This window comes from Lynx rufus, unplaced genomic scaffold, assembly GCF_022079265.1.
Source record: "Lynx rufus isolate CCGP_SWC_20201006 ecotype Redwood Valley unplaced genomic scaffold, mLynRuf1.p SCAF_11, whole genome shotgun sequence".
Lineage (NCBI taxonomy): Eukaryota > Metazoa > Chordata > Mammalia > Carnivora > Felidae > Lynx > Lynx rufus.
Window position 1 is genome coordinate 40,831,394 of NW_025814825.1, and position 21,723 is coordinate 40,853,116.

The 21,723-nt window shown below is 54.5% G+C and overlaps 3 protein-coding genes across 3 annotated transcripts; 2 read left to right on the forward strand and 1 right to left on the reverse strand.

The window, feature by feature from the left end:
• Positions 1–1,636: 1,636 nt before the first annotated feature.
• Positions 1,637–12,408, forward strand: SEMA4G (semaphorin 4G). The gene is made up of 14 exons (XM_047073316.1): positions 1,637–1,760; positions 1,869–2,017; positions 2,300–2,362; positions 5,652–5,750; positions 5,873–5,966; positions 6,118–6,231; positions 6,417–6,586; positions 6,662–6,831; positions 7,120–7,264; positions 7,408–7,630; positions 8,051–8,166; positions 8,289–8,452; positions 8,620–8,681; positions 10,116–12,408. Exons 1-14 carry the CDS (start codon positions 1,637–1,639, stop codon positions 10,943–10,945), a joined length of 2,523 nt encoding a protein of 840 aa, XP_046929272.1. The 3' UTR covers positions 10,946–12,408.
• Positions 12,409–13,352: 944 nt separating this feature from the next.
• MRPL43 (mitochondrial ribosomal protein L43) lies at positions 13,353–14,505 on the reverse strand. Its single transcript, XM_047073317.1, has 3 exons — positions 14,333–14,505; positions 14,137–14,243; positions 13,353–14,008 (listed from the first exon to the last, which is right to left on the reverse strand). Exons 1-3 carry the CDS (start codon positions 14,461–14,463, stop codon positions 13,767–13,769), a joined length of 480 nt encoding a protein of 159 aa, XP_046929273.1. The 5' UTR covers positions 14,464–14,505; the 3' UTR covers positions 13,353–13,766.
• An 81-nt stretch (positions 14,506–14,586) lies between these two features.
• On the forward strand, positions 14,587–19,961 carry TWNK (twinkle mtDNA helicase). Its single transcript, XM_047073318.1, has 5 exons — positions 14,587–16,470; positions 16,657–16,897; positions 17,049–17,156; positions 17,473–17,614; positions 18,770–19,961. Exons 1-5 carry the CDS (start codon positions 15,228–15,230, stop codon positions 19,088–19,090), a joined length of 2,055 nt encoding a protein of 684 aa, XP_046929274.1. The 5' UTR covers positions 14,587–15,227; the 3' UTR covers positions 19,091–19,961.
• Positions 19,962–21,723: the final 1,762 nt, after the last annotated feature.

Consider the following 21,723-nt stretch of genomic DNA (forward strand, 5'->3'; position numbering starts at 1 on the left):
CACTCCACTTCTGCACTAAGCAAATAGGAGGCCCCAAAGGTAAACAGGTGTGCCTCCACAGTGAGGGGTGGGGCATGGGCAGTTTGCCTGGGGCCTCGTGCTGCCCAGCCCCCAGATGAGGAGCTGACGCCCTCTAGTCTACACTCTTCTCTACACTCATACTATATTCTCCCCCTCTGGGCTCTGACCACTACAGTGCTGACCTTTACCTCTTGAATAAATGCTCCAAATTCCTGTTTTCCCTCTGGCCGGATCCTAGTCCTTCCCCTCGCCTCAAGGCCACATAGTTAATATTTGACCTGGAAAGGAGGGGAGAGGCCAGTGGCCCTTGTGGCTGTATCTGTGGGTGTCTGATGAGATTGGGTGGGTCAGGCTTCCTCCACACCCAGCCCAGTCCAGGAAGCCTTCAAGAGCCACCTCAGAGATCAGGCCTATTACAGGGGTCAGGGGAGATCTGCCACCTACTTCCACCCCATCCCCACATGACTTGAGAGAGAGTCCAGGTGTGGAATAGTCTCCAGGGTAAGCCAGGGGAGGTGGCCAAGAGCTCCCATCACTCACCATTTCCATGTTGCTTTTATCTCAACTGGCCTTGCACACTAGAGCATCCTGCATAGACATTACACCTGTGCAGTGCAGCCAGGGGGCCCCAGATACCCGCCCCCCACCATGTCTATGAATGCCTATTTGCAGGTAGGGACACGTGTGGATGCCTAGCCAGAGAGTGCAGTACAGACTCGCATGGGCAGAGTAGAGATGTGCACCCCCTCGGAGAGGAATGCTGAGGAGGAGAAGTGTCTAATTAAAGAGAGATTCCAGAGGGAGCTCTCGGGCCAGGGAAAAGAAAAAACAAAGGGAAAACAGGACAAAATCAACAAAGGCCCATTAAATGTCTCTGCCAAGCTTTCTTGCATAAGGCACCCCCGCAGGCAACAGGGGCAGCTGCTGCCCCAAGTTTGGTCCCATTGTTGGGAGGAGAAGGCATTCTCTCTGAAAACGGAGCTCCACCCGAGACGGAGGCCTAGCTTAGCCTCTGAGTTGGCCAGAGGAGGGTGGATACTTTGGGTTCGGGTTGGGAGGAGTCTAGGGTCTTGTAAGGAGGGCAAGTTCTACCCAACTTGCATCAGAGCAGAGAAGTGGACAGAGCGACAGTGAGCCAATCCTGACGTAGGAGTTCTGTGGTCCCTCCCACCAGTGCCCCCTGAAGTCTGGGGGTAATGCCATCTACCTTCCACACACACACAGATAAAAGAGCTTTTCTACCCTGTTTTTTTCTTTAGAAAACGGACCTCAGAGAACCAGAACTAGTCCTGCTGTCGGGGCAGGGTGACCCCATCAGTGACCTACAACCCCCTTATGACCCCACAACTCCTTCCCACCATGGAGTTTGTATTTGATGCAGAAAAGCAGTATGTGATCCATCCCTCCCTCTGACCTCTAACCTGGGATTCCATGGCCACACAACCCTGTGATTCCATGTCCCCTCGATTCCAGGACCCTCCCTGGCCCCATGACCCCTGACCTTCCAAGTGACCTCCCTGGACCTTGACCCCTGTGACTATTCTTGCCATCATACCCTGTGACTGTGGCCCTGGCTCCCCTTGGGGGTCTTACTGGTCTGGGCCTCCCCAGAAAAATGTGGGGAAGGCTCTGGCCCCTCTTCCTGAGCTTCCTCACAGCATCTGCAGTCCCTGGACCCTCACTGCGGAGACCATCCAGAGAACTAGATGCCATCCCACGGATGACCATCCCCTATGAAGGTTAGATGCCCCCCCCCCCCCGCGCCAAATTTGAAACGCAGCAGGAGCCAGGTCTGGGAGTGGGGAGGACACCACAGGGCTGGGCTCACGACTCCCACTCTCCCCAAGAGCTCTCCAGGACCCGGCACTTCAAGGGCCAAGCCCAGAACTACTCAACGCTGCTGCTGGAGGAGTCTTCAGCAAGACTGCTGGTTGGAGCCCGAGGTGCCCTCTTCTCTCTCAATGCCCGTGACATAGGAGATGGGGCTCACAAAGAGGTTAGCCCTTAGAACCTGGAACACCCAGAGGATCTCCGGCTTTATCCACCTCCCTGGGACCTCAATTTCCTGGAAGCCTCGCCAGCCTTCCATAGCCCCCTGGTCAGATAGCATGGCCCTTCCTAAACCACGTCTCCCTTAACATCCAATGCTCCTCCTGAAACCTACCTGTACCCCAGTTTCCCCTGTTCCCTGCAGTCCTATACTTGGTCCCACAGATAATGGTGAAAGGGAAGGGTCCTGGGGTCAACACATCAGCCCATTCCCTTTCCCTGTCTCCAGATCCACTGGGAGGCCTCCCCAGAGATGCAAAGCAAATGCCATCAAAAAGGGAAAAACAACCAGGTATGTGGTCTGTCCTTTCCCCAGCTCCTTTCCTTCTCTTCAGTTGGGGATGTCAAGGTTGGTGGGGACACAGATGGAGAGGTATGGATCAGCCAGTCAGTTGCAGCAACCACAGCAAACACGTGAGTGTAGCCAGAGTGGTGGGCCCTAGGTGCAGCACTTCTAATCCAAACAGCTGGTCACCTACCAGCTTGGCCTATAGTGGCATCTGAATCTCTTCTGGGCTCCTGAGTAAGAATCATGATAGAAATAAGTAATCTCTAGTAAATGCTGACTTAGCCATTATCTCTCCTAATTCTAAAATAACCCTATGAAATAGTACTATCCTCCATTTTACAGATGAGACAAATGAGGTTTAGTCAAGGACTAGCTCAAATACCCAGGATTCCATGGAGGGCTGTTAGCGAATTGCCAGTTCTTTCAAGCTAAAGAACAGGGTGTCTGCAGGGGTTCCATGTCTGGCTATGTAACAGATCCATCTGGAGAACTTTTTAAAAATACGCATTCCCAGGGGTGCCTGGCTGGCTCAGTCAGTAGAGCATGCAACTCTTGATCTCAGGGTCATGAGTTCAAACCCCACATTGGGCATAGAGCCCAATGAAAGAAGAAGCCCAAAAAGAAAGAAAAAAAAACTATATTCCCTGGCCCAGGGGTTCTGATTCAGTGGGTCTGGGGTGGTGTCGGGATAGGTGTGTTTAACGAGGCACCGCTAAGAGATTTCATCAAAAGTGCTGCTGGAGCAGCATGGGTAGGAAGTGGGGCTGGTGAAGCAAGTGGAACCCAGTCACAGAGCCCTGCAAATGCCCAGCTAGAGGTATGGGCTTTATTCTGTGACAGTGGGCACGCTCACCATTTGGTACTTTAGAGACTCTCAGACTTTAGTGTGCACAAGAATCACCTGGGTATGGTATAAATGCAGGTGCTAACTCAGTCAGTCTGGGGAAGGGGCCCAAGATTCTGCAATTCTAACAAGCTTCCAGAGGAAGCTGATACTGTTGCTCCCCAAGCCACACTTTGGGTAGCAAGGCTTCAGGAAGACAATTCCCAAAACATGTTCTGAGAAACATTAATTTTCAAAAGAGGGGTTTAATGGTCAGATGAGTTTGGGAAATGCTGTATGCTTAATCCCACAGTGCACAGCAACATCCCTAAGGCCCTGAGAAGTCCCCTGGCAAGGCAGGTTTTAGCCATGGTTTCCAACTTATTTGACCACAGAATTCCTCCCTCATCCCCCCTTATTTGTTTGTTTATTTATTTAAGTTTATTTTGAGAGAGAGTGTGTGTGCATGAATGGGGGGGGGGGCAAGCAGAGGGTGAGGGAGAGAATCCCACACAGGCTCCTCATGGGGCTTGATCCCACAAACCATGAGTTCATGCCCTGAGCCGAAATCAAGAGTCAGACACTTAACTTACTGAGCCACCCAGGTGCTCTCCTTCCCACCCACCCCCATCTCCCCCCCTCCACTTTTTTTTTTTTTTTTTTTTTTTTTTTTAGTGTTTATTTATTTTTGAGAGAGAAAGAGACAGAGCATGAGTGGGGAGGGGCAGAGAGAGAGGGAGACACAGAATCCAAAGCAGGCTCCAGGCTCCGAGCTGTCAGCACAGAGCCCAATGCGGGGCTCGAACTCACAAACTGTGAAATCGTGACCTGAGCCAAAGTTGGATGCTTAACCGACTGAGCCACCCAGGGACCCCGACCTTTTTTAATGTAAACATCTTGGGGAAACACTACTAGAGTAATACTAATCCAGGCCCAGGCACTAGATGGATTAAAATGGAGTAAGTCTATGGGACACCTGGGTGGCTCAGTTGATTAAGCATCTGACTCAGTTCGTGATCTCGTGGTTCGTGAGTTTGAGTCCTGCAAGGAGCCTGCTTGGGATTATCTCTCTGCCTCTCCCCTGCCCTCTCTCTATCTCTCCCTCAAAATAAATAAAAATAAACTTAAAGAAAATCCTTCTAAAAAAAATCATAAAATAAAATAGTGAGTCTGGAGGCAGGAAAGGCAGTGAAGGTTGGGGGCATCATGGGGGTCAGAGAAGGAAGGCATGAGCAGGCTAGTGGAGAGAAGGGACCCGGGGAGGCAATGGGATGAGACAAAAAGGCCTGCATGGATTCAAACCCTGGGTAACAAGCAGGAGGAGGAATCATGAACAAGGCAAACAAGTCGGGGGGGGGGGGGGCTTAGCTTGAGGCATTTAATGGGCAGAGAAGCAGTGTGGCTGGAGCAGATGAGGGAGGGGAAGAAGGGGCAGAGCCCTACCATGCAGGGCCGGAAGTGGTAGGCTATGTTCAGGACTCTAGTGGGCCACTGAAGGTTTTTTAAATACAGCAGTGACACAATCTGGTTTACATGTTTAAAATATGCCTTGGAAAGTGGGTTGCCAGAGGGTGCTAATCGGTAGAATATCTCTGGAAGGAAACCAGACAATGGTAAGAGCAGTCCCCTTTGAAGGCAACAGGGATAAAAGGAGACGCTCTGTTTACAACCTATCCCTTTGTACCTTCTGAATTTTACACTGTGTACATGCATTCCTCACTCATTGAATAAACAAGTAGCTTTTACAGAGTGGCGGAGGCTTGGGAGAACTGTCAGGCAGTCTCTACAGTTGTCCAGGGAAGAGGCAACAGTGGTGACATGGACTAGGGTGGTGGAGGTGGAGGGGGAAGTGGACCACGTCAGGAGACATGACGACAAAGAATCTCGAGGAAGGACTGAACATGGGGGTGAGGGAGGGGGAAGCAGCAAGGATGACTCCTGGAATCGACTAATAGGATGGATGGATGAAGTGAGGTGGGAAAGACTGGATGAACAGGTTTAGGAGGGAAGATGCAGGTTAGGGAGGAGGGAACGAGCTAGCTATTGGGTGGAGAGAGGGCAGAGCCTGGGGATACATTTGGTAGTGTCACCCTACAGGGGGTGTGGGAGCTCCAGGACTAGGGGACACTGCTGAGAAGGAGATGTGAGAGAAGTATCTCAGGGTGGTGGGAGCCCTGGGGGCCCCCGAACTGGGGGTGCAGAGGGCTGCAGGCAATGCAGAAGCTGACAAAATGTGTCAGGTAATCCTGACAGTGAGATAGAAGACTGAAGAGGGGTCAATGCCGCTGGGAAGCCCAAGGACAGTGGGTTCCAGGGAGTAGTCTGTGTTCCGGGCAGTGAGCAGGCCCACTGGGAACTCAGAACTGTGTCGCATGGGTGGGGGCAAGAGCCGAACTACAACGCTGGATTAACGGAAAAGGCCTCTAAGCAGGCTGGGGGCTCACAGCCCTCCCCCACCTCCCCCCCCAGACGGAGTGCTTCAACCATGTGCGATTCCTTCAGCGACTCAATGCCACCCACTTCTATGCATGCGGGACTCACGCCTTCCAGCCTCTCTGTGCAGCCATTGTGAGTAGGTCTGCCCCAGCCCAGCCCTTATTGCTGCTCCCTGGCCCTGGACCAGTCTGAGCTTGGGCCATGACCCCTGCCTGTCCTCGAGACCACTGACTTCTGGCCTCGTAATCCTCCAGGATGCTGAGGCCTTCACCTTGCCAACAAGCTTTGAGGAGGGGAAGGAGAAGTGTCCTTATGACCCAGCCCGTGGCTTCACAGGCCTCATCATCGGTGAGCATGCGCTCCTCCCCACCCTGGCCCCTTATCCATCAGCGTGCTCTTTGGGGGACACGGACCTCGTTGCTAGGACTTGCCACTGATATGTGTTATGTGCCTTATTGTATGTGATGTGTCTGTCATGCGGGGCATGCCTGTGCTCCAGATGGAGGCCTCTACACAGCCACACGGTATGAATTCCGGAGCATCCCTGACATCCGCCGAAGCCGCCACCCGCACTCCTTGAGGACTGAGGAGGCTCCGATGCACTGGCTCAATGGTTAGGAGGATGAGGCACAGGATGTTGGGGGGCAGGGGACTATTCATCTTTACTCCCTTGGGCAGTTGACATCCCATCCCCAAATTCCCAGGTGAGCCTGTCTATTCCTGAGTGTGGTTGAGTGAGGGGTAGTGGAGGGGATCCCCATCCTGTCTCAGGGGCCACTTGAACTGCCCAACCTGCAGATGCTGAGTTTGTGTTCTCCGTCCTGGTACGGGAGAGCGAGGCCAGTACAGTGGGCGATGACGACAAGGTTTACTACTTCTTCACGGAGCGGGCCACTGATGAGGGCCCCAGCAGCTTCACTCAGAGCCGCAACAGCCACCGTGTGGCCCGTGTGGCCCGTGTGTGCAAGGTGAGTGGCACCAAGTTTGGCCCAAGAGTGTACAAGCGGAACCTCTGACGCTGACCCTGTGCCCTACCTCCCCAGGGAGACCTAGGAGGAAAGAAGATCTTGCAGAAGAAGTGGACCTCCTTCTTAAAGGCGCGTCTAGTCTGCCACATTCCACAGTATGAGATGCTACGTGGTGTCTGCAGCCTGGACACGGACACCTCAGCACGCACACACTTCTATGCGGCCTTCACGCTGACCACACAGTGGTCAGTGCAGGGACAGTGGGGACACAAGGAACTGGGGACAGCCTGAGGCCTGGAGCAGAGGTCAACGAGGAGAAATAGGATCCCTTGTGGGGAGGCTGGCTGCAGAGAGAGAATTCCAGGCACATCCAGCTAGCCTGGAGCCAGAGGCCACAGTGGCCTCCTGACCCTTAGGAGAGGCCCTGATGCCGAGAGCTGGGGTTGGCCAGGGTTAACAGTGAGCTCCAGGCTGGGGCAGGTGGCAGGCTCCACCCAGTGTGGCTCAGGCCCCTCCCCTATGTCCCTTCCTAGGAAGACCCTAGAGGCCTCAGCCATCTGCCGCTACGACCTGGCCGAGGTGCAGGCTGTCTTCGCAGGTCCCTACATGGAATACCAGGACGGTGCCCGGCGCTGGGGCCGCTATGAGGGTGGGGTGCCGGAGCCCCGGCCCGGCTCAGTGAGTGCCCAGGCCTGGGGTCAGTGCTGAGTAGACAGAACCCCCGGGAGGGGCAGGAGGGCCTAGCCTTGGGGGGGGGGGGGAAGGGGAGGGCACGCAAGCAGTAGATTCCTGAGGTTCACTGCCTCTGCCCCCCATCCCAGTGCATCACAGATTCATTGCGCACTCGCGGCTACAACTCATCCCAGGATTTGCCATCCCTCGTCTTGGACTTCGTGAAGTTGCACCCACTGATGGCTCGGCCCGTGGTGCCCACACGAGGACGGCCCCTGCTGCTCAAGCGCAGTGTGCGCTATACACACCTCACAGGGACGCCTGTCACCACGCCTGCTGGACCCACCTATGACCTGCTCTTTCTGGGCACAGGTACTTTTGACCCCTGGCCTGGGCCCTTTGGTAACTGCTGACCTGGGTCCTTGATCCTCGTTGACCGCTCATCCCCTGAATGACTTTTGATCACAAAACCCTGGTGACCAATGATGTTGATTCTTCAATGAACACTCACTACTGACCCCCAGTGACCACTGGCTCTTGGTACCTGCGGATTCCTGTCACCAGCCACAGTGATATTTGACCCTGATCACTAATGTTTCTGGACCCAACAATTCCTGCCATGACAAGCCCAGAGTTCCCAGCCAGGGAACTGTTCCCAGTCCTGAGTAACTGTTACCGGCTGAATCCTTGTCCCTGACGTCCTGGCTCCCAAGCTACTCCCATTAGGCTATTGCAGGGGGCTGAAAACAGATTCCGTTTCCGGGTTCTGACCCTCTGCCCTTTCCATACCAGCTGATGGCTGGATCCACAAGGCCGTGGTGCTGGGTTCTGGGATGCACATTATCGAAGAGACACAAGTGTTCAAGGAGCCCCAGTCTGTGGAAAATCTGGTCATCTCTCCAATGCAGGTAGCCTCTGACCCACTACTTGCCAGAATAGGGGGAGGGAGTGGGTGTCTGGGCAGTGGCCGTGTGTGTCTGTAGGTGGGAGCTGGGGGTGTTGCCAACCAGCTTTCCTCTCCGGCTCCCAGCACAGCCTTTACGTGGGGGCCCCTAGTGGTGTCATCCAGCTACCACTGTCGAGCTGCTCCCGCTACCGCTCCTGCTATGACTGCATCCTGGCCCGGGACCCCTACTGTGGCTGGGACCCCAGCACCCATGCCTGCATCATAACCAACAGGTCCCAGGGTAGCAGGTAAGAGGTGGTAGGGGTGTGAGGGTCCCGTGTGAACAGGGGATCAGGGCCTGAGGGGAGGAGGCGGGCCTGCTAGCTGGAGGGGGAGTGGGGGGCGGTTGTTGGCAACAGCATCATTGACTTCCACTGGGGAAACTAAAGCTCAGTTCCCCTGTTCGTGAGTTTAGGACAGCACTGATACAGGACATAGAGAGAGGAAACCGAGGCTGTGAAGGCAACAAGGACACAGGTAAGTGACAGGCATGGACGTGTGTAGGCCCGGCTGCATAGCCTGTCCTCTACGTTTACTGTCATTTGCCTGTGCGTGTACATATCTGAATGGTTGTGTCTGTGTGCTTTCAGCGAGGATGTTCCAGCACAGTGTGGCACAGAGTAAGTGCTCCACAGACATCTGTTGCCCTAAAGGATTATAAATGAGGAGAAAGGCTCATGACATAAAAGTTCTTTTTGTCACACCTGAGCTTATAGCCAAGTGTGTGCTGGCGGGGGCGGGAGGGGGGGCAATTAAATGATCACACAAGTAATTCTTTCCATTGGTTTTTGCTACAAAAGGAATACTTACAACTATAACAAGGATTTGAAGGACAATGAATACTCCCCTGAGGAAGATCAGATGACTGAGCTGATACCTAAAGGAGGAGCGGAAGTTAATAGTCATACTAACATGTACTGAGTACTTACCCTGTGCCAGGCGCTGACCGAACACGTACACACACGATCTCTCTTATGCTCACAGCATTGCTAGGAGAGAGGTGCCACGATCCCCATCCCTATGAGGGGCAATCTCTCTGAGGTACAGGGAGAGTAACTACACTGCCCAAAGTTAATAAGCTATTAAGTAGTGGGGTCAGAATTCAAACCTGACCCCGAACAGTCTGACTGGAGTTTGTGCTTTTCATTACTTCTGTGCTCTTTCCCCCTGGCCAACCAGCGGAGGGCACGGAGAGGGGGGTGACATCCAAGCAGAGGGGACAGCAGGCCGATGAGCTTGGGGTGTTTGCCAAGAGGCTGGAGAAGTGGGCAGGGACCATGTTGAGGCGGGGAAGTGGCACAATCAGTGTGGTGTTTTTAAAAGGTTACCCCACTCCTGCATGGAGAATAAATTACATGGGGGCCAGAGTGGGCCAGCAGCTGGGGAAGGAGAGAAGTGAACAGGGCTGAGATGGATTCTGGAAGCAGAATCCTGGTGAGAATTAGACACGAAGGTGAAGGAGAGAGACAAGGGGCAAGGGGACTCCCCGGTTTCTAACTTAAGCAGCTGAGTAGCTACTGGTGCCATTCACTGTGACAATTCAAGGAAAAGACCTGGTGTAGTTTGGGACGGAGGCTTTGGCCTTAGTTCCTGTGCCATGTTCAAGAGACCTCCCGTGGAGATGCCACGTGTGGAAGATGTTCAGGTCTGTCGATCAGGGGAGAACTCTTCTAGAGATTGAGCTTACAAATCATTGGCAGATAGCAGGCACTGAAACCACTGAGACGGGCCAATGCAAACCTTAAACGGGAACACAAACGCAGGAGACCTCATTCAGTTGTCACCATGATTCCAGATTTGCGCTTGGTGCTAGGGACTAACAGTGAACCACCTGACCTGCCATCTCCAACGCCCTCCCTCAGATAGACAACACTGACCACTCCTCTCACCGCCCCCCCTCCCCACCTCCAGGGCCACCACCACCACTGAGAACCCGCTCTGTCCTCCGAGGTGACGATGTTCTCCTGCCCTGTGACCAGCCATCCAACCTGGCCCGGGCCTTGTGGCTGCTCAATGGGAGCATGGGCCTGAATGACGGACAGCATGGCTACCGCGTGGGCGTGGATGGGCTGCTGGTGACAAACATACAGCCTGAGCACAGTGGCAACTATGGCTGCTATGCTGAGGAGAACGGCCTCCGCACCCTGCTGGCCTCCTACAGCCTCACAGTCCGGCCAGCCACTCCTGCCCCAGCTCCACAAGCCCCTGCCGTGCCCGGGGCACAGCTGGCACCTGACGTGAGGCTACTGTATGTGCTAGCCATCGCTGCGCTTGGCGGCCTCTGCCTCATCCTGGCTTCCTCCCTCCTCTATGTGGCCTGTCTTCAGGGAGGCAGACGAGGGCGTCGAAGGAAATACTCTCTGGGTCGGGCTGGCCGGGCAGGGGGCTCTGCTGTGCAGCTGCAGACAGTTTCAGGCCAATGTCCTGGAGAGGAAGACGAGGGTGATGATGGGGAGGGGGCTGGGGGCCTGGAAGGTGGCTGCCTCCAGATCATCCCTGGGGAGGGAGCCCCAGCCCCACCGCCTCCGCCGCCCCCACCGCCACCGGCCGAGCTGACCAACGGGCTGGTGGCACTACCCAGCCGGCTGCGCAGGATGAACGGCAACAGCTACGTGCTCCTGAGGCAGAGCAACAACGGAGTGCCGGCAGGGCCCTGCTCGTTTGCTGAGGAGCTCAGCCGCATCCTGGAGAAGAGGAAACACACACAGCTAGTAGAGCACCTGGACGAGAGCTCTGTCTGAGCCCAGCCTCCTAGGACAAATGCTCTTCCAAGCCAGCCTGTCTGCCCCAGGCTGGGCTGCTGCTTCCCCAACACAGCCACTCTACCTTCACCTCCCTCCCCCCAACTCCAGGCCCTTCTCCCAACTTTGTGATGTCCCTGTAGGGCTGGCAGAGTCAGGCCCAGCCAAAGTCCCCTCCTCAGTCTCCACAGACCCATCTGTGAGCAGCCCAGGCCCACCGGTGCTCCTCAGAGGTGGGTACTCCCCCAGGACGTGGAATTCTGTAGACCCAGCCCCAGTTCCTATTCCCTTACCCCAAGCACTTGGGAGGAGAGGATGCCATCTTCCTGCCCCATTTGTCTGTTCAAATCCTTCCTCTTTCTCCCAGGCAGGGCTCTGCAGGTCCAGATGACCTCAAGGTCACCACCCTCTGCGTGGCCCTATGTGCTGGATGGTCCCGAAACCAGACAAGACCTCTGCCAGCCACCAGAGCCACCTGAGCCCTGCATGCATTCACGTGTGCACACGGATGAATGTCTATCAGCTGGGCTGCAGGGCCCCCACCCCCATCTCCTGGAACATTGTGTTTCATCTCTCCTGGACTTTGGGTACCCTTCCAACGGCCATATCCCATCCTATCTAGGTTTCTCCCCTAGTCCCAGCCCCATGTGGTGACCTCTTTGGCAAAAGCTTGGGAACAGGCCAGTCTGGGGAGGTAAGACTGTGTCATTCCCCTCTTCTTCCTTAACGTGCAGCCCTCTTTGGTCAACCTCCTCACCCCCTTGGTCACTCTCAAGAGTGACAGACAGAGCCCCAGGCATGTCCCTTCACACACACGTGCTTACATTTCCACTTGCATTTCTGAGCCTCCCTTTGCTGCCTCGGACCTGTATCTGTTGGGTTTGGTCCATGGACATTTCAGAGGGAGAGCCCTCTCCCATTCAGCTGTCCTCTCAGACATTTCCCTAGGACGGGTGACCAACACTGCAATGAGCCAGCCTCCCTTTTGGGGACCAAGCATTTGCTACCCCCAGACCAGAGCAGGGGGAGGAGATCTGATGTCTCACCTGGCACATGAAGCCCGTTCTTGGAACTATGCAAAGGGCAGAGGCTGGGAGTTTGGATGCTTGGCTCCCATCCCTGTCCTACCTCACCGGGGCACTTTCAGGGTCCAGGGGCCTCTGAAGTCTCCAGGCCCATATGGGACAATCAAATCCTGACTGAGCTCCCCCATTCCCCTTGGGTGAGGATGACTGTTATTTTTGTAGCTGAGAACGTGGAATCCCACGGGTTTTTACTGCCCTTCACCCAACTTCTCCCACCTCCACCCCACAATGAATGTATTTATTGTGAGAACGGCTACACTTCTTTAGGAATGCCCCCACTCACCACCAAGGTGGGCAGAACAGGCATGTGACAGAGTGGGGAGCCTGGGCTCAGCTCCTCCCCCTCCTGTTGGTTAATAAATACCCTCTTTCCCCACAGCCATGTGTGGTCCTCTTGGTCTAGACTGGCCTTCCCCTGGTCACCAGGGGGCAGGCTTCTGATTCTATGGAAATGGTGCTGCAGGGTTGGCTCTGCTCCCCATAAAACCATTTGCAGAGGAAACTGGGATCCTCAGGTTCCATCTGACTGCCCTGGGTGGATACACAGGCCTTTATAACGTTCTCACTACTCACTGATCATGTGGTATGGGCATGACAAACAAAATTACAACACTTCAAGAATTCATACAAAGGTTTCTAGGTTTTTACCTCCTAGCTCTTTTCCTCACTATTCCTCCCCCTTGTTTTGGCTAAGCCTAGAAGATGCTCTCTGTTTATCAGCTCTCTTGCTCATCCCCAAAAGCTTTTCAGTCCCGTCCCTCCCCCCAACAAGGGACAACATGAATTCATTTCTGCAGAGGGGCCTGTCTTGGGGAGTAGTTAGTAGTTAGGACCAGGGCAAGCTTGTTACCAGGGACCTGGCCTAACAATCAGTCTCCAAGGGTTAGGACTGGATAATCACATGGCCTCTAACACTAACCATCCTGAAGGGTTGTATGTTCCCCTTCTGGTTTTAGGATAATGAAAAATGGGGTTAGACTTAAAATATACACATATTTTGAAGATCTTAAGTGTAACTTTGGGCAAGTTTATTAACCTCAGTTTTCTAATCTAAACATTTACACGGATGTAAAGTGACTGTCCTAATGCCAGGTTCACAGCAGAATCTAAGGTGCTAGCTCTCTCTAGTTCAATGGTTGCAGAAATAGGACATGGATGGGAGGGGCACCTGGGTGGCTCAGCGGATTAAGCATTCACTTTGGCTCAGGTCAAGATCTCAGTCTGTGGGTTTGAGCCCCACATTGGGCTCTGTGTTGACAGCTTAGAGCCTGAAGCCTGCCTTGGATTCTGTGTCTCCCTCTCTCTCTCTGCCCCTCCCCCCCCCACTGTCTCTCTCTCAAAAATGAATAAATGTTAAAAAAAAAAAAAAAAAAGAAAGAGCTGGGACATCAGAGATTCCTCAGAAGCCAGTCTTGAAACCCCACACCTGGATTTGAGATCACTATTATCAGTCTGGATTACAGAGAAATAAAAGCCTATAAAATCCTTGAAGAATCAGGTTTCAAGGATGTCAACTGAGCGATAATTAGGAGACTTAACAAAGTCACTGCCCCTCCTCCTATGCAACGAAGACAAGCAGCTCTTCTTTATCCCAAGCAAAAGCTTTGGCGTCAACTTCCCTTTTGGTGGGCTCCATCTGCCGAAGTGGGCTTGGAATCCCCTGAACCAGAGAGGAAGAACCACCTCCACTGGGGCAAGAGTCCAAAGCCTGGGATTGGAGTTGTTGGGGTAACTCTTCATGGCACTTGCACCTGGGCTGGGGCAGCATCCTGGACTTCTCGCGGGCACAGCCCGCCCAACGTTGTCGGTTTGTTGGTGAAGGGGTGCCACTGGCCCTGGATGCTAGGGCTGTCCGTGTGGAAGGGCTTACGGATGCGGATCACTTCCAAGCCCGACTGGTCCGCCAGTTTCTGCACCAGCGTCGCAATCTCCACCACTGACTTGCAGTGGATGCTCTCCTCGCGCACAGCCCCGTTAACTGGCCAAAGGGAGGGGGTGGGGGGAGAGGAAGCGGATGGATCAGGGTAAGACGAAAGGAAGGCGAGCTGGCGGGGCACCCCCCCCCCCCCAGATGCCGCCCTCCAGCCCTCGTCCGACCCCACTCACGGTACTCGGCCACTACTCTGGGCACACAGCACGGCCGCGAGTTCACGTATATTACGACCCCCGGGTTCCGTCGGGCGAAGTCTGCCACCTCCCTTTCCACGAACTCCCTGAGGAAGCCCAGAAGAGTAAGCACGGCGACCCCCGACCCTGGGCGACCTCTGCCCCGAGAGCACCCCGCGCCCTGCGCCCGGCTCACCTGGCGCCGCGGGACGAGGGCGCATCGCGACTGAGGCTAAAGCTGAGACGCTGCAGCTGCTGCACGTAGCGACCCAGACCGTTGTGGAGGACACTGGCCAGAAAGCGGCTCGGGGTCCCGCGCGCCGTCATGGCTACAGCGCCCAGGCAGCCCAGCCCAACCCAACCTCGCGGGACGGGGGCGGGACGAACGCCGGGACTTCCGGTTCCGGGAACACACGCGGCCGGGGAGTTTTGCTTCCGCGGTCATGGCCCGGGACGTGGGACAGTGACCCACGTTGCGGTCGAGAGGGGCGAGAGGAAGGTGGTGATGCGCGGCCACTGTCGCAAGCGGCACAGCTCTTGGCGGTAGAGTCGAGGGAGGACCCGGGCGCGGGGGCGAGGTGAGCGCGGGGACCGGCGGGAGCCGCCGGGTGGCGCTCTACTTGTGGTGAGTCCTCTTTGAAGGAAGGAGCGGCGAGGAGAGCCTCGAGTTGGGGGCTAGCGCCTTGAGGCCAGGAAGGGCTCAGGCGGCGGTAGAGATGAGGACGACCAGGAGATCCCCCGGAGGGGCGGGAGTAGTAAAGAGATGACCTAGACAAGGCACAGCGGTGAGGGGCAGTGTGGAGGGTCGTAGAGGTGAGGTGGCTGCACAGGGCCATGGAGACAGAGAGCCAGATAGAAGCCCACGGACGTGAAAGGGTCCTGTAGATGGCCATAGATGTGAAGTAGCAATGCGCAGGGGCTGAAGAGGATTCAGAGAGGTGTTTATGAGGGAGAAGTTGGAAGAAAGAAACCACCTCCAGTGGGCTCTGTAGAGTGCTGCGCCGAGGATCCCTGGGGTCTGACCTAGCGAAGGCCCCCCGAACAAGGCACGGAAGGCATTTCAAGTAGTGACTTCCTCGGTTTGACTAGGAATGTGGGTACTCCTTCGAGGTGGGTACCCCCTCCGTATCCTGCTGCCGCTGCGTGGGGAGTGGATGGGTCGCAGGGGCCTGCCCAGAAGCCTGGCCCCAGGCCCTCCTCGAAGACGGTACAGGAAGGAGGCTCTCCCAGCCTTGGAGGTACCAGTGTTGCCTGTAACTGCAACTGAAATCCGCCAATATTTGCGGGCACGTGGGATCCCCTTCCAAGATGGCCACAGCTGCCTGCGGGCACCCAGCCCCTTTGTAAAGGCCTTGCCGCTCAAGGACCAGAATGGTGCTGCTGCTTCCTTCAGCCTCTTCATTGACAAGACCACAGGCCGCTTTCTCTGCATGACCAGTCTAGCAGAGGGGAGCTGGGAAGACTTCCAGGCCAGTGTGGAGGGACGAGGAGATGGGGCCAGAGAGGGAGTCCTGCTCAGTGAGGCCCCAGAAGTGGAGGACAGTGAGGAGGTCCGGAGGATCTGGGACCGAGCTGTACCTCTCTGGGAGCTGCCTGAGCCGGAGGAGGCCCAGCTGGTTCGTGTGATGTTTGGCCTTACCAGAGTGACAGATGACACGCTCAGGCGTTTCAATGTGCGGTATTTGCGGCCGGCTCGCAGCCTTGTCTTCCCTTGGCTCTCCCCTGGAGGTCTGGGATTACGAGGCTTGAAGCTACTAGGCGCTGAAGGCCAGGGAGATGGAGTGCACTACAAGGAAACCACCATTCCCCGGCCTGGGGTCTACCGTAATCTGTTTGGATTACCACTGATCAGTCGTCGAGATGTTGAGGTGGTACTGACGAGTCGTGAGCTGGACAGCCTGGCCTTGAACCAATCCACAGGGCTGCCCACCCTTGCCCTACCCCGAGGAACAGCCTGCTTACCCCCTGCCTTGCTCCCTTACCTCGAACAGTTTCGACGTATTGTGCTCTGGCTAGGAGATGACCTTCGGTCCTGGGAAGCTGCCAAGTTGTTTGCCCGAAAACTGAATCCCAAGCGATGCTCCTTGGTGCGGCCTGGAGACCGGCAGCCCCGGCCCCTGGAGGCCCTGAACCGAGGCTTAAGTCTTTCTCGTATTCTGCGTACCGCCCTGCCCGCCTGGCACAAGTCGATCGTGTCTTTCCGGCAGCTTCGGGAGGAGGTGCTAGGAGAATTGTCCAATGTGGAGCAGGCAGCTGGCATCCGCTGGAACCGCTTCCCAGACCTCAATCGTCTTTTGAAGGGACATCGGAAGGGCGAGCTGACAGTCTTCACAGGTGAGCCTTGGGAAATCACTTCTTGGGGTAAGAGGCAGAGGATCAGGTGATGAAACGCATGTGGGTTTGGGCCATGGCAAATGTTAAAGAGGAGGCTTCTCCCAACTTTGAAACCCTTGCTCCGGGTCTTAATTTTAAGGGTAGAACTTTCATCCCTTACCCAGGTCTGTATTCAACCCCCTGCAGGGCCAACAGGCAGTGGGAAGACCACATTCATCAGTGAGTATGCCCTGGATTTGTGTACCCAGGGGGTAAACACGCTATGGGGTAGCTTTGAGATCAGCAACGTGAGACTCGCCCGGGTCATGCTGACACAGTTTGCTGTGGGGCGGCTAGAAGAGCAACTGGACAAATACGATGAGTGGGCCGACCGCTTTGAGGACCTGCCTCTCTATTTCATGACTTTCCATGGGCAGCAGAGCATCAGGTGAGATTCCAAGGCCGAGGGTTTTCAGAGAATGGGAATGCAGGAGAACAGATCCCCAACAGAATTTTCAGGAATGCTGGCTTTTCTGCTGGGATGGTCTAGAGACTGCTTGTAACTGACTCTTGAATTCCTTGCTTCTTCCTCTTCCCAGGACTGTGATAGACACAATGCAACATGCAGTATACGTGTATGACATTTGTCATGTGGTCATCGACAATCTGCAGTTCATGATGGGGCACGAGCCGCTGTCCACAGACAGGTGACACCCTCTTGTGTAACTGGAACGCACTTGAACACGCGTGTCTTCGTAGGCAGCTGGCCCTTAGGCACACGCTGTGTTCTTGATTTCTGACCTGTGTGCCGGTACACACCACCCTGTGTGTATTTCTGCCTTCACAGACGTGTGGCTTGTGGCAGTGGGAAGTATGGAGAGGAACCTAAGTGTGAGTTCTTGGGTAGAGTGAAGTAGTGTGGGTCTGTGGCGTGGGGAGATGCGAATGAATCAAGAGTGTGTGTATGCTCTTGTGCTTCTGTCTGTGTCCGATAACCTCTTCACTTTGTTGGGGTGGGGGCAGGATTGCAGCTCAAGACTACATCGTCGGGGCCTTTCGAAAGTTTGCAACAGACAATAGCTGCCACGTGACACTGGTCATTCACCCCCGGAAGGAGGATGACGATAAGGAACTGCAGACAGCGTCCATTTTTGGCTCAGCCAAAGTGAGTGGCTTTTAGAGGAGCCCAAGCTTAGGAGGGTAGAGGGGGCAGGTGTGACCAGGGATGGCCCTCACTCAGCCTTAAATCATCTTGACTGTCCACTTAGAAGAGGCAGGAGACAGCTGTCGCTGCCTTCGGGCCACGACATGAGGAATACATGTGCTGGGAATATAAAGGCTGATGATAGTTGGTCCTTTGCCCTCCTTGTCCTCTAAGAGCTCACATCATCCAGTGGGGAAAATAGCAAGACCGTGATTATAACTTAGTATGATAAGAGCTACAGTAGGCAACACAGGCATTGGGGGAGCCGCGAAACATCTGAGTCAGCCTGGGACATCTGGGGAGACTTCTTCACCCATTTGGGGAGAGGAGGTGTCAACAAAGGTTAGGTTGAGTTTTGGCAGACAGTAAGTGCTAAATAATCGAATAAATGGGAGGGCCTCCTGGGCAGCGGGACCAGCCCAGTCCTGGAGCTTCCAGGGGTACACTGAGTGCCTGTTACATGGCAGGCCGGCTGGGCACAGGGCATACAGGGTGGGGAGCACAAACTGTGCCACAATGGAACAGACGTGGAGCTAGGGAAGAGAGTAACACAGAAGTGGGAAGATGATGGTTCGTTCTTTGTTTATGGGGATCAAGAATGGTCTCTGATAAAGTGTGACATTCTTTTTTTTTTAATTTTTTTTTTTTTAGCGTTTTATTTATTTTTGAGACAGGGAGAGACAGAGCATGAACAGGGGAGGGGCAGAGAGAGAGGGAGACACAGAATCTGAAACAGGCTCCAGGCTCTGAGCTGTCGGCACAGAGCCCGACGCGGGGCTCGAACTCACCGCGAGATCATGACCTGAGCCGAGTCGGCCGCTTAACCGACTCAGCCACCCAGGCACCCTAAAGTGTGACATTCTGATAGAGACCTGAGTGATAAGAAGCAGGGGATGAGTGGGGTGGTGGGCTGTGGAAAAGTGTTACAATCAGAGGGAATGGCGTGTACAGAATCTAGGGCAGCAGTGAGTAGTCAAGGAACTGAAGGATTCAGGTGGCCCCAGGTTGTGGTCAGTAGTTCATGGCTTTGCCATTCTTCCCTGGACCCTCAACCTTCCTTTTTACTTCTCATGTGTCTTCTCACTGCTCCTTCCTCCTTTTGCCCCCATCCCCCAGGCAAGCCAGGAAGCGGACAACGTTCTGATCCTACAGGACAGGAAATTGGTAACTGGTCCAGGGAAACGGTATCTGCAGGTGTCCAAGAACCGCTTTGATGGAGACGTAGGTGTCTTCCCACTTGAATTCAACAAGAGCTCTCTTACCTTCTCCATACCACCAAAGAGCAAGGCTCGGCTCAAGAAAGTCAAGGATGACAATGGGCTAGCGACCAAAAAGCCCTCTTCTGGCAAAAAGGGGGCTGTGCCCCAGAACTCTGAGACTTGCTTGGATCAGGCCCACCAGCCCTGCCAGCCAGACCCCTCCAAGCCCTCCAGGTGAAGGCCGTTCAGAGCCGGACACTGAAATGAGCCTGGCCGGACAGGCAGGGGCATAGACTTTTTTAGCCCTCTGCCAAGACTACCTCTGTCCTGTGGGCCTAAGCTAGGGGTCCTCCACGGAGGGGTCTAACCTAGGGCAGAGTTCCATAGTGGGAGACTTGAGAACTTCCTGTGTGCCAGGCTTTGTTCTAGGTCCTGGGAATACAGCACTGACAAGACAGATGAGCTCCCTGCCTCCCTAGAACCTGCAGTCTGATAAGCAAGACAAGAGAAATAATGAACAAACACAAAACGTATTTTTAGACAGTGAGATACACCATGAAGAAAAGAAAACAGGGCAATACGTACAGCCTAGTGTAGATTAAGGTCGGAACAGATATCTCTAAGCAGAGGACATCGGAGATGGGGCTTAAAGGACTAGGATTGAGCCGTGTGAACATCTGGAGAAAGAGGGATCCAAGCAGAGCGGAAATGAGATACGGAGGCCCTGAGGTGGGAATGAGCAAATTGAGTTCAAAGCAGTGGGTTCAGGCCCCCTGAACGTAGAAGGGAATAGAGGACTTCTTGCCAAACTCAAACCTAGGCTTGTGGAGCCAAAGGGTGACATGGTGGGTACCAGACTCCTCTGTTGCCCATTCTGGACCCTGGCATGAGGTGGCACTTCCTACCATTGATTGGATCCTAGGTGCTTGACCCTGTAGTATCAGGGCCCCAAAGGTGGAAGCTGGCCAGAGAGCCATGGAAGGAAGCGGAGCCCAGAGTGCCTGCCACATGGACACAGATTCCATATTCTGTCACCTCAGACCACTGGGGTGGATAGTCATGCTTTTTGTAGAGCCTTTTCTAGTTTTACTGAAAACAGTTTTTCCATGGCCTTGGCTTCTGTGTTTTTTCTTATTTGTCCACCAGGTGTCTCCCCAGTCTAGAACTGGATTTTCCTCTTGCTTTCAATAGGGAGTCTTAGCTGTGCACTCCCAAGGAAACGGGCATTAAAGGGCCTTCACCCACACAACCCCTTATACCTCTTCTTGGCTTAGGGATGACAGAATGGTGTCTCTTTATCCTTATCTTCCCTGAAGATCTCCATGTGATCCCTGGCACAGGTGTGGGTCACTGGGCCACATGTCTAGGCCCTGCCTGACCAGCTGTCCCTCAGTGATACGAGCCACTCACTGACCTGAGTGCGGGTTCCGCATGCTGCCTTCTTATCGGACTCCCCATCCATTTTCCTCATCCTTGTACACTCAGTGTTTGTCTTATGTCAGTATGTGTCAGAACTCCTAGGATTCTTTAAAAATGAAGAACCTAGGGCCTACTCCCCTCCCCCCCCAACACACACACACAGATGTTTCTGATTCTAGAGGTTTGAGAAAAGTTACAGGATTTCTCGTCTTTAACAAGTACTGAAGGGGATTGTCATGTAAGAGACTTGTGAAAAATAATTCTAAATGATGGCACTTTTCCATCTCACTTCCTCTGATACCCTTAAGCCCTATTTTCCCTTTAGATTTGCATGCAAGAGTGGTCAGAATGCCAGGTGTCCTGAGGGAGCTGGGGAGAAGCCTTTTGTAAGGGTAGGCGGAGGTTTCCTGCTCCCTCCAGGCAGGGCTGCCTTATCAGGTTCCCCCAGTCCACCTAAGCGGGCTTCTGGGGCCCTGTGGAAGGTTCTGGGCTCTCTGGTCTGTTGGGTGTGAGAACTATGGCTACAGCTGAGTCCTGAAATAGACCCTGGAACAAAGCTGTTCTCTGGGGAAGAACCTGTGGGGGAGGGAGGGGGTAGTTCCTCCAGGGCCTCCCTTCTTGGGGGTCTCCCAGACTGGCTGGAGCCAGGCCTCCTAATCCCGCAGTAATCATTCCCAGCCGCTGGCTGGTCTAGGCCTCATCCAGGGTCTATAACAACGTCAGCCATGCCTTCCAGATGCACACCACCAGGTCAGTCCTACCTCTAAGGATGTGGGTTCTACATCCCACATTCTGATCTACTGGGAACTCCCGGTGAGTTCTCAGGAAATCTCTGAGGTCCCTGTGAATTGGGGATAGAGGGACAGACACACACTTGCCTGTTTGTCTTGCCCCACCCTCCTAGCAGACTCCCTGCCTGGCACAAACGACAATAATGATGGGGGGCAGGGGAAGCTAATGCTCCCCCAGCCCTCCCCCTACACAAACACATTCCGTTGCACCCCTGTCTTAAACTCCTCACATCAAGATTAGCCCAAAGTATGTTCAAGAGTCCCAGGAGCCTAGAAAGCAGTGGGGGAATCCCTGGGAGCCACTGTCCCTGTACCCAACCAGAGCAGATTAAGTCAAATTACCCTGGTTCTGCCTATGTCCAATTGGATATTAAGAATCTCCTTGAGCATTCAGGAAGGGCCTGGCCAAGCAGGGTCCAGCTGGATCTGCAGCTCTCTCAGATTCCGGGTCACTTTTGTCTGTGAGGGGGGCAGCTTCAGTCCTCCAGCAGCTTCGTTACTGCAGATGGGTTTGAGAAGGGACTAAATTCACTGCACTCCCGCTGCCCAAGTATTCAGGCTGCGAGTGTGGCCCAGATACCTATAGACCTGGTAGTCTGTGCCTTCCCACAGGCGGCCTCGGGTGCCATGGAGGGAGGGAGCCCTAGGTGCCTCCCTGCAA

Coding starts and splice junctions, on each gene's coding strand:
- TWNK (XM_047073318.1), top strand. CDS start 15,228: ATGTGGGTACTCCTTCGAGGTGGGTACCCCCTCCGTATCCTGCTGCCG. Junction 16,471..16,656: donor CGAGCTGACAGTCTTCACAG/GTGAGCCTTGGG, acceptor AACCCCCTGCAG/GGCCAACAGGCAGTGGGAAG. Junction 16,898..17,048: donor CATGGGCAGCAGAGCATCAG/GTGAGATTCCAA, acceptor TCCTCTTCCCAG/GACTGTGATAGACACAATGC.
- SEMA4G (XM_047073316.1), top strand. CDS start 1,637: ATGTGGGGAAGGCTCTGGCCCCTCTTCCTGAGCTTCCTCACAGCATCT. Junction 2,018..2,299: donor GAGATGGGGCTCACAAAGAG/GTTAGCCCTTAG, acceptor CCCTGTCTCCAG/ATCCACTGGGAGGCCTCCCC. Junction 8,167..8,288: donor TGGTCATCTCTCCAATGCAG/GTAGCCTCTGAC, acceptor TCCGGCTCCCAG/CACAGCCTTTACGTGGGGGC.
- MRPL43 (XM_047073317.1), bottom strand. CDS start 14,463: ATGACGGCGCGCGGGACCCCGAGCCGCTTTCTGGCCAGTGTCCTCCAC. Junction 14,244..14,332: donor CCCTCGTCCCGCGGCGCCAG/GTGAGCCGGGCG, acceptor GGGCTTCCTCAG/GGAGTTCGTGGAAAGGGAGG. Junction 14,009..14,136: donor CAGAGTAGTGGCCGAGTACC/GTGAGTGGGGTC, acceptor CCCTTTGGCCAG/TTAACGGGGCTGTGCGCGAG.